We start from the raw sequence: 11,507 nt of genomic DNA, 5'->3' as shown, positions 1-11,507 counted from the left end.
GTCCCCCCAGCCCAGCCTCCGGCAGCGCCTCCCCGGGGGCCCCTGCGCGCCCCGCGCCCCCTGGCCCGGAGCCTCCTGCGCGCTGCGCTCCGGGAGCGCGATTCAGCACCGCGGAGAGCTCCCGCTGGGGAACCGCCCGGCGCAAAGGGGCCGGGGGCGGCGGATCCTCGCCCTGGGGGGAGCCCCGAGCCCTGCCCGTCACTTGCGCCCCCTCCCCCCCCCGATCGCGCCCTTGTAAACCCGCGGGTGGGGGTGGGGGGCTGGATGGAGAGATCTAGGGTGAGAACAAGCCAAGGAGCCATGGCGCATGGCCCTGCCCCCTCCTACCCCCAGGTCCCTGCGCCCCCCCAGCCAAGTCCCCACCTCCCAGACACGCTCTTCCTCCGTCCATCATCCACTGCAAATCAGCTGCGGCCCCCCCCCTCCCCGTCCAAGCAACCAATCAGAGACTAGCCCCTGGATGGGGGCAGGGGGCTGTGCCTAAAACAAGGGACGGGAAAGGTGGGGAACCAGCCAACCCGCTCTGGGGCTTGTGGGGGGAAGGACAACGTAGTTATAGCGCCAGGTCTTCAGCTGGGGGGAAATCAGGGCGGCTCCATTGAAGTTAATGGTTCATTTAGCCCTACAGAGAAGCACCCTTTTTATACAGGGGCGCTGGAACAATCTGTACAGTGGGGGTGCTGAGAGCCATCGAACCAAACTGTAAACTCTGGACATGATGGAAACCACGTCAAGCCCCGGGGGGTGTGGCAGCACCCCTAGTTCCAGCACCTGTGTTTTTATGTTTTAGTTCTGCTGAAAGTGCTGGATTGACCATCCCAGATGGGAAAGTCCTGTTTATTCGCAGATCAGATACAATGCAGGCAACACCAGTGAGTTTTCTCCTTCTTACTCAACCTAGCTGCTTCTTATGTAGCTGTATCTATGCTGGCAATTTGGGGGAAATCTTCCCCCCTCGCACTAGCCTCAGTGGTGCTAGCACTTCACAGGCCACAGCAAATGGCGGAGGCAGGATATATGCCTGTCTCATCTAACCCTGCTCTGTGGCTGCTACCAGGGGCAGAGCAGCATTGTTGTTTGTTTATTTATTTGCATTGCCATAAGCATAGGAGCCGTAGTCATCGTGTCAGGTGCTGTACAAACCCACAACAAAAGGACAGTCCAAGCCCCAAGGGACCTACAATCTAAGTGCAGTGCAACACACAGCGAGATTTCCCAACTACGTTGTTGCTTTCCTGGGAGGAGGGACTTAATCGATACCTCGGCACAAGCTTTCAATATTGTCTGAACTCCTTTAAAAGGAAGAACTTTATTAACACCCCAATTGAGCTGGGAGGAAATATTTGGCTGTCTAGCTCATTTAGAAGGGATAATTTCATGTGCTGTAATATATACTGCTTACTGTATTTTTCACTCCATTCATCTCCTGAAGTGGGTTTTAGCCCACGAAAGCTTATGCCCAAATAAATGTGTTAGTCTTTAAGATGCCACAAGGACTCCTCGTTGTTTTTACTGTTATCTGAGAAGATTGCACTGATCGGGAGAGTTTTCAGAGGACAGGGGAAGAGAGTTTGAGTTTGACCCCACAAGGATTGCCTTTCTGGTTTTCCAAGGGTGCTGCCTCTACCAGGAGCAGGATGATGTTGACTCTGACAGCTGAGGTAAGTGTTCAGATGGTGCTGAATTATTATGAATGGCTGTGATTGATTTGAATGTAGTAAGGCTTGGTACATCTGAATTTGCTCAAGGATTCTGGGAGCAGGGTTCTCTCAGCATCAGATAGTATGCTGAAATTGCACTTGAATGCTGATGTAACTATGGATTATGAATGGTTAACCAGAGGCTCTGTGTGTGTGTATTTTAGCTGACACTTTGATCATGGTTAAGTCTACGTTTTAATCACGGGTATTTTTAGTAAAAGTCATGGACAGGTCACGGGCAGTAAACAAAAATTCAAGGCCCGTGACCTGTCCATGACTTGTACTATATACCACTAACTAAAACTTGCACCAGCGGGGGGGGGGGGGCACAGGTGCTCTGGCAGGTGCAGTCCAGAGGTGCTGCAGGTGGTGGGAGGGTGGCCTAGGAACTCTGCTAGTCTCTGGGGGGAGGCAGGCAGCGGCGTGTGGCCCAGGACCCTTGCCGGTATTGGGGGGGCAGAGGGGAGGCAGCGATGCGCAGCCTGGACCCCCAGCTGGTGTTGAGGGGGTGGGTTGGCAGGGCTGGTAGGCTCCCTACCTGGCTTCGACCAGCATGTTCCTGCAGCTCCTAGCTGGAGGGAATGCCAGGGGGGCTCCACGCACTGCTCCTGCCACAAGCACTTGCTCCGCAGCTCCCATTAGCCAGGAACCACAGCCAATGGGAGCTGCGGGGTTGGTGCCTGTAGGCAGGGGCAGCATGCAGAGTCCCCTGACCCTTCCGACTAGGAGCTCCAGGGACATGCCAACTGCTTCCAAGAGCCCCCGCTCAAGGTGAGCACTGCCCCATGCCCCAAACCCCTGCCCCAGCCCTGAGCCCCCTCCCACACCCAAACAGGGTCTGCCCGGTCAGAGGGCATATTTCAGGGGCATGTAACTCCTTTGGGGGGGGAAATTACAAATAATATCGTATGTGCAGTGGCAGTTCCCCCATTAATATCTTAAGAAGCCTGTGATCCTGTAGGATGGGGTCTCAGGGTAGCCAACACCCTGCTATATAAGGGATTTTTGTGGGACTTTTAGAGCAGAGGGCCTTAGGGTAGCCAAAACCTTGCTCTGGGGGACATTTGACAGACCAAGTACTTGAGAAGAGAAGAGAAGAGGTCTCCATTGAGGACCGGTAGCTATACCTGCTTTGTTTGCCAATCAGGATACTGTGTAGGGCCAATGTAGTTCATGAGGGTTTATACCTGGGGAATTGAGGCTTATTAAGAAGATGTATTGTATAACCTTTTACTGCTTGTGTGATTCTTTCTCCAATTGATTGCTGTGCATTGAACAAATTGTATCTGAATTTTCACTGGTACTGATAACAATCTACCCAGCTGAGGGCCATTAAAGATCCATTTCAACAGTAAGGACTATAAAAAGGGGGGCTGGAGAAACTCACCTGCTGCTTTCTGTCTGTTATCGCCCAGGATGGCTAATAAAAAGGCTGCAAACTGAAAGGGTAGCAAACGAGTTAATCATTGTTCAAAGCGGACGGAGTGTAACAGGTGTGAAACCTGCGCCGGTCACAGAGCTGGGTTCCTTTTATCATCCAGTCAACCTGAGTCACTGAAATATATTTTAAAGCAAATATATCCAAGAACAGGTGCTGTTTGCCAGATCTTTCTCGAGGCTCAATGCTGCCAAGTTTTTATCAGTAACGCTGTGGAGTTCTAGCGGACACTTTTCAGGAGTGCAAGGTACACCTGGACTGGCTGAGGAGAGAAGGTGGGCTGGATGTTTACAGGTTTTTGTCACAGTGGCCTGGCTAATTTGTATTCAGATGCTACTAAGTAGTTCTAATGAAACTATTTGCTCATTTCAGTGGAATGCCCACTCTTTTAGATGCATCTGGCTTTACTGGAGAAATAAGTTTCCTCGCCCCCTTCTGGCACATTGTTTGGCACTGAAGTGGCTAAGTGGACTAGATTTACTGATACAGGTTTGCAAAGCAGCAGAATCAACTTTCATTTTATTATTGTATCCCTTTAAAATGAGCTAATAAGGGAGAGAGGATTGTCCAGTGCTTAGATCATGGGACCGGGCGCCTGGAGTTCTGGATTCTATTCCCAGCTTGGCCACCAAAGTCACCGTGTATAAGTCACTTTAGCTCTTTGTGACTTGGATTCCCCTTCTGTAAAATGGGGTGATAGTGCTTCCCTATTCCCTGGCCTGAATTCACTACTGGTGGTAAAGCGCGCTAAGGTCCTTGGAAGAGAGGTGCGATATAACTGCAGAGCAAAATAGAGTCAATGCAGCAAAACTACTCAGACCATCTCGTAAGTCTCCGAGCTCTTTACAAATATTAATTAAGCCTAAGCAACTGGGCCAAGGTGACTCAAGTCCAGGAATACAACCCACAAGCAATGACTCCTAGTGGTCTAACCACGAGACAGCATTCCCACCTTTCAGAGGAGGACTCATTGGATAGCAATGGTAGCATCTGGAAATCATTCTGTGATGTTAAATTGTCTCTTTTCTGGTGAAACCTTTGGGTTTTATTTGTATTAGCTCATGTGGGCCCTTTGCCTATTTCTTCAGGCTATGGAGCAAGCATGGCTTGATCACTTATGTGTATATTTTGCTTAGCTCACTTGCCTTCTTTCTCATGCCAGTGAATATGAAAGTGGAAATTTGGAAAATGTAATGCTCCCTGTGGAATGACCTAAAGAATGCAAATATATGGAAGTGGGCCCTGATCTGAACTCTAAGCCCAAATTCCATACATATATCAAGGACTGGATCAAAGCCATGACTCCCCCAAAAGCTTGGGCTTTGGAGATCTTAAGGGCCAATCCTGGAAAATCTGATCTCCTATTTCCATGCAGTAGATTTCATTTCTTGATCTCTCTGTTAAAAAAACAACAAAAAATCCAGCTGTACAAAAATCTGCTTGATGGGGATACGACCAGCTTCTGATTCTGTTAACAAAAGACTTTCCCTTTGTCATCGGAAAAATTTGCCAAATTTCCTCCAAATATTCCAATATTTGGATCATGGCTAGAGCAGAAGGTCCTTGCTTAAATTCAAACAAAAATAATTACAATGTCGAATCTAACTAGGAAAAGGCAACTTAATTCCCTAGCAAAATCTTTCTTTTAATTCCCTTTGTTCATAGACCAAAATGTGTTGTCATGGGGTGGGCTCCCTGTCTATACTGATGGTTCTGGTTCAGTGAGATGATTTTCATTGGTTCTCTGCGTTCACAGCTCCCAGGCAGAGCAGTGGGGGCTCATCAGAACCCAACAGGGTGAGATCATTCCCCACTTTGTGCTTGCCATGAGTTTGCTGACATAGCCTGTGAAGGACATGCAGGTGCACTAAATAATCTCCAGAGACTTTGAAAATGATCAGAAAGACCCCAGAACAAACCGGGTGCTTCTAGCTGGTACAGGAACCTCGAGGAGAAGATAACAGCAGAGAAATACTCTGATCCTGCAGGCCCTCTGTGACAAAACTCCCATTAACTTTAGTGGGTTTTGTGCCCAAGCAAGGACTTCAGTACCAGGCTCTAAGTCTTTGTACGGTATAAGGAGGCTTTACCAAGTGGGGGCGGTGAACACAGGCAAATTCGGGTTAAGATTGCCTGCAAAAAGACTGCAGGACTGGGGCCTGCCTTTGTTACTCTTGATTCTTCTCTTCTATTTCCACCTTCAATATTTCAGACTGTCATAAATATAAAGGGAAGGGTAAACACCTTTAAAATCCCTCCTGGCCAGAGGAAAAACCCTTTCGCCTGTAAAGGGTTAAGAAGCTAGGATAACCTCGCTGGCACCTGACCACAATAACCAATGAGGAGATAAGATACTTTCAAAGCTGGAGGGGGGGAGAAACAAAGGGTCTGGGTCTGTCTGGGTGATGCTTTTGCTGGGGACAGAACAGGAATGGAGCCTTAGAATTTAGTAAGTAATCTAGCTAGAGATGCGTTAGATTATGATTTCTTTAAATGGCTGAGAAAATAAACTGTGCTGAAGGGAATGGATATTCCTGTTTTTGTGTCTTTTTGTAACTTAAGGTTTTGCCTAGAGGGATTCTCTATGTTTTGAATCTAATTACCCTGTAAGGTATTTACCGTCCTGATTTTACAGAGGTGATTCTTTTTTACTTTTTCTTCTATTAAAATTCTTCTTTTAAGAAACTGAATGCTTTTTCATTGTTCTTAAGATCCAAGGTTTTGGGTCTGTGGTCAGCTATGCAAATTGGTGAGGTTTTTTATCAAACCTTCCCCAGGAAGGGGGGTGCATGGTTTTGGAGAGGATTTTGGGGGGAAAGACGTTTCCAAATGGCTCTTTCCTAATAAAAAACCCGGTTAGACATTTGGTGGTGGCAGCGAAAGTCCAAGTGCAAAAGGTAAAATAGTTTGTACCTTGGGGAAGTTTTAACCTAAGCTGGTAAAAGTAAGTTTAGGAGGTTTTCATGCAGGTCCCCACATCTGTACCCTAGAGTTCAGAGTGAGGAAGGAACCTTGACACAGACCATGAGAGAATTCGTGGGCTGGTTTGGCCTTAACAACAGAGAGGTGTGCTTATCTGATTGGGAGAGGGCTGGTGACGTGACGGCAGACCTGCTTTATAGCCCTGGGACACTGCTGTGCACTTATTCCTGCCCTGAAAGCCCCAGACGGGTTCTTTGGCTGCCCTCAGGCCAGATGGCAAGCGCCCTGCTCCTGCTGCTGCTGCTCTCCCTCCCCTCAGCCCAGTCGTTTTCTCACCAGCGAGGCCTCATCTTCAATTTGGTAAGAGGAGGCTGGAAAATGCAGAGTTTGCCTGGGCCCGATCCCATAGGCTCTCCAGGGAGGGGAAGTCTCTTGGAGTGGAGAGGAGGGGAATTAGCTGCCCTGTGGATTTGCAGGCTCTTGCTCAGAATATCCCCTTTCTGTGTTCAGTCAGATTCCTTGGGAATTTCCTTGGGAGGGGAGAGGTTTTCAAAGGCATCTGTTGTAACTTAAAGAAAAGGAATACTTGTGGCACCTTAGAGGCTAACAAATTTATTAGAGCATAAGCTTTCGTGAGCTACAGCTCACTTCATCGGATGCAAGCTTATGCTCTAATAAATTTGTTAGTCTCTAAGGTGCCACAAGTACTCCTTTTTCTTTTTGCGAATACAGACTAACACGGCTGCTACTCTGAAACCTGTTGTAGCTTAGTACTTCATTTCAATTTATTTCCTTCATTCTAATAACTTCATGGGCATTTCTGTGGCCCCTCCCCATACTCATAGGGGAATGACTCTCAAACCCTGGATGGATTAATTCTAACTGCCCTACTCCCCATGGGGCAGGGAATTATCATTCTCTCCATTTTACAAATGGGGAAACTGAGGCACAGAGCAATTAATGGCCTGCTATGCAGCAGTGTCAAGCAATCCTATCTCCTATTGAAGCCAAGGGGTGGGAAAGGAGCTCAGCATTTCTGAATATCAGGCCATTACTATGTATCATGGCCAAAAAGGAAGCTTATGGCAGAGCCAGGAACAGAGCCAGAATGGAGGTTTCTGGTGTCCCGGTCCAGGGCTTTAGCCATATGGCAGTTGCCACACATTGTCTTAACCACAAGCCAATTCATTGGGCTTGGGACATAAAAGGTGATAGAGCCAGTCAGAATGTGTAACCCGAACCAAGCCCTGGAAACCACAGCTAGGGCCTTTGTGGGATTCAGGGTGAAGAGGGGGAAACGTCAGATTCTCGGACTACGACACTGGGGCCGGAACACGCAGCTTCCTGGGCACATCCCGACTGTGAAATAGTGTTTTACCCTTAGCTGGCAATGGCAGATTGTGTGTGTGTGCAAGTGTGCATAATGGACTCACTTCTGGGGGCGGATTCTGCTATCCTTAGGCATGATTTATTCAGGGCAAACTCCTATTGACCTCCTGGGAGTCTTTCTTAAGTCAGAATTGAAGAAAAACTTCAGGATTTGGCCTATAGTGAATTGGATGAAATAAAACTTCATTTTGTGTGTAAAGAGAAAAGGAGTACTTGTGGCACCTTAGAGACTAACAAATTTATTAGAGCATAAGCTTTCGTGAGCTACAGCTCACTTCATCGGATGCATTTGGTGGAAAAAACAGAGGAGAGATTTATATACACACACACAGAGAACATGAAACAATGGGTTTATCATACACACTGTAAGGAGAGTGATCACTTAAGATAAGCCATCACCAGCAGCGGGGGGTGGGGGGGAGGAGGAAAACCTTTCATGGTGACAAGCAAGGTAGGCTATTTCCAGCAGTTAACAAAAATATCTGAGGAACAGTGGGGGGTGCGGTGTGGTGGGGGGGAGAAATAACATGGGGAAATAGTTTTACTTTGTGTAATGACTCATCCATTCCCAGTCTCTATTCAAGCCTAAGTGTGAGTGTGTGTGTGTGTGTGTGTGTGTGTGTGTGTGTGTGTGTGTGTGTGTGTGTGTGTGTGCCCATAAAGTTCCACACGGTGTGTGCGTGCCTATAAATACACGCTTCGCACCAAGATATACTCATAAGAAACCACCCAGAGCAGCTTTTTTTCACAGTCATTTCATTCCAAGTGGGACTTCTGTTCTCTGTCAGCGGAGACACGCCTGGCGTGCGTGTGACAGAGGGCAGCTGCAAGGTTTGGCTCCCAGTCTGTGATAGGAAGAGGCACAGGGAGACGGACCTTAGCTCTGGGGCCCTTGGGGGTCCATGCATTGGCTCTCACTGTGCTTTCCTTCCAGGACAATGGGGAGCTGTGTCTGCAAAGTGCTCAGTGCAAAAGCAGCTGTTGCCACAGGACCGACATGTTAAGTCTGGCTCGTTGTGCGAACCGAGCAGCCGAGAATCAGGGGTGTTCCCCCAAGGTATGTGGCACGCTAGCTCTGGCTCATGCTCCCACAGATGTGCCTTGTCCTTACTCCTTAAGCGGCGGGTAAAGCAGCTGAGACCCAGATGTGCAGGCAGCTGATAAGAGACCCACGTTTGCAAATTGTTTGTGGGTAACAACAATGGGGAGGGGCAAAGCCCCAGCAGCTCGGGGATCCCAGTCCAAACACTTGAACCTTTGTGGTCCCTTTTCTGTGACCTGCCGATAGTCCCTAGCGCTCTTCCTCCTTGTGCCACCCCCTCGAAAGATCTTGGGTGCCCTCAACACCTTCCGTGCAGCTAGGGCTGGATTTTCAAGGCAGGTCCCTCCCACTCTGGGGACACCTCCTCTCCAAGGTAGCCCTCATCCCCCCCCTCTAGTAACAGCTGCTTTCTGAAGAAAGGCTGCATGGCTCACTTGCTCCTTGCTCTCTTGGCAGGAGCTTACCTGGTGATGGAGACCAGCAGCCTCTCTGTGGGACCTTCCTAACATCCCACTCAAAAACTGGGCAATTCTAGGGCTTTCCATTTAGCTGCCTCTGGCAGGTGCGTCTGATGATTTGTTTCTAGACTGTGCTGTCCGATCGCACAGGAAGGCCTGATCCCTGCCCAGAGAGCTCAGGCTGGACGGACAAAGGGTACGGGACAGAGTAATACCACCTCCGGGTCAATAAAGGGAGGTATCAATGTAACAGCCTGCTAGGCAACAGACGGCTTTGCTGAAGCCTTGCTGGTAGACCAGAGGCAGCACTGGGCATGCTGCGGTGTGCCGTTCTATGACCCAGGCCTTTGTGTCCCCTGCAGAGCATCTATGGGGTTTACTACAAGTGTCCCTGTGAGAATGGTTTAACCTGCGAGACCGATAAGAGCATCGTGGGATCCATCACCAACACCAACTTCGGCATCTGCCAGGATCCTGGGAGCTTGTCCAAGTAAAAGTGGAGTAACAGCATAGGAAATGTTCCCGCGCCCCGCAGCCGTCACCCCCTTCCCACGCCCACGCCCCACAGCCATCACCCCTTCCCATGCATGCATCCCTCCTCTCCACCATATCTACTGTATATACCAGGCACCTCTTCCCATTCTCCTTTCTCTGCACCTCTCACTCCACAACATGCAGATACCTGGCTCATTATCCCCAAACCCCTTTCCACCCAACCCACACATTGATCCCTCTTGCTGTCACCAACACCTGCACCCGTTCTTCCACACCGCACGCGCACATACCTAACCTCAGCTCTGCTGGAGTAACGCACAGAGATCCTGAATGACATTTGATTATCGGGTGTCCCTCTGTGCTGGGTCTGACAATTCAGAACACCCTTCCCATGTATCTGGGTGAAACAAGAACCGCATCAGTTCAATACCCTCCAAGAGTCATTATTGTCTCTCCCCCAGCCCTCAAAAATAACTACCTGCCTCTATCGCACGTTGTATCTTCAGATTTCAGAGTAGCAGCCATGTTAGTCTGTATTCGCAAAAAGAAAAGGAGTACTTGTGGCACCTGAGAGACTAACAAATTTATTTGAGCATAAGCTTTCGTGAGCTACAGCTGGCTGCAGTCCCCTTCCTGGTGCCCCCTTCTGAATCCCATTGTTCATAAGCTGTGCCAACCTCACCCAGCCTTGGCCCTGATTTCTCACTGATTACATCATTGTCTCTCTTTCTGCAAAAACTGCCCGGCTTCTCCATGGGACTGCAGCAACTCTTCTGCTCATCCACGTCACCCTAACCGATCCGGCTGGGGATGGGCGGGGGGAAAGGCACTCTTGTGAGATCAGGCATCGTTCCCCATCTCCTCCAGTTAATGCAGAGATAGCTAGGCCAGGATCTGTTCCAGGAACCAAGATAGAGAGAGCAAAGGGCCTGTAGCAGGTGGGAAGGGAGAGGTTGGGAGGAAGATAGGGTAGAGGGGACTTCAGACCAACTCAAAGAAGGCTCGTGCCTTGGGCAGAACAAGGTTGGAGAGGGATTTCCTTTCTCTAGGTGAAGTCCACCCCGGCACAATGGGTACTTCAAGTGGTGCAAAAGCCCTGGTTCGGGGTGAATTAATCTCCTAGACTGATGCTTGCTCAGTATTAGTGCTGGGCATAGAACTGCGATCAGTACTGTAGCTGGTTAACTCAGCCAGTCATTCTCCCTGTGGACTACACGGAACAGATTGCAATTACCTCAGATTGAGTCCATCACTGAAATCATTCAGCTAGCAGCTTTTTTTTGCTCTCCAGCCAGACCTCATCTCCCAGGATGCACCGTGGCCACACAACTCCTACAATGCACTGCCTTTCCTCCCCCTGAGAGGAGATCAAGGTGCATTGTGGAAGACTGAGTCCAATCAGGGAGCCTGGTCTACAGAGGTGAATGGGAGCATGAGACACCCAAACTACAATTCCCATGAGGCACCGCAGTAGCCTTTCAGAATTGAACCATTTTGGTTTTCAGCCAAAATACTTCAGACTTTGATTTTTCTTTCTCTCCAAAAATCAAATTTTTCTGCAGGGAAAACCCCCATTTTCTGACTCCCCTCTAGTGACACCTCCTCCTAAGTGGTGTTACCCGAGAGCTCTATGCATGTGTATATAATCCGTAATCATGTGTAAATAGTTAATAGGTAAGGGGCCAATAGTGGGCGGAGTCCCTGGATTTTGTAGGACAAATAAAACTTGTTAGCCTTGTGCATTGCAAATGGCTTTCTTAGTGCAAGCTCTTCACAATCACTGTTAATCTAGCGTCAGAAGTGAGAGTTGTTTGCTCCTCTGTTGTGTCACGCTAGCAATGGCCGTGAGCAGCATTTCACCCCCTGCTGCACACTTCTGCCCACACTGGAGCTTTGCCTGATTTTTTTTCTTTTTTAGAAAGGGAGTCGTGTATAGGAATAGGGCAGTACCCCTTTAAATAGGTTGTCTGCCCTCCAGTGGTGCTCATTGTATCCCATGTTTCAGAAGGCTCCAAAATCCAAGCACGGCAGTGATGTGTCTGTGTAGCTAGGCTTTGCATGTT

General features: G+C 49.0%; 1 protein-coding gene across 2 annotated transcripts; it reads left to right on the top strand.

The window, feature by feature from the left end:
* Window positions 1-117: 117 nt before the first annotated feature.
* On the top strand, window positions 118-11,448 carry CLPS (colipase). 2 transcript variants are annotated; one of them, XM_038379726.2, is made up of 3 exons: window positions 118-1,661; window positions 8,384-8,506; window positions 9,312-11,448. In XM_038379726.2, exons 1-3 carry the CDS (start codon window positions 1,638-1,640, stop codon window positions 9,441-9,443), a joined length of 279 nt encoding a protein of 92 aa, XP_038235654.1. In that variant the 5' UTR covers window positions 118-1,637; the 3' UTR covers window positions 9,444-11,448. The 2 variants fall into 2 exon arrangements, with proteins under 2 accessions (XP_038235654.1, XP_043356536.1); XM_043500601.1 differs by lacking the exon at window positions 118-1,661 and adding an exon at window positions 6,199-6,420.
* Window positions 11,449-11,507: the final 59 nt, after the last annotated feature.

Source organism: Dermochelys coriacea, chromosome 21 (assembly GCF_009764565.3).
Source record: "Dermochelys coriacea isolate rDerCor1 chromosome 21, rDerCor1.pri.v4, whole genome shotgun sequence".
Classification (NCBI taxonomy): domain Eukaryota; kingdom Metazoa; phylum Chordata; order Testudines; family Dermochelyidae; genus Dermochelys; species Dermochelys coriacea.
The sequence above is the reverse complement of the archived record's forward strand: the minus strand, read 5'-3'. Positions and strand labels throughout refer to the sequence as shown.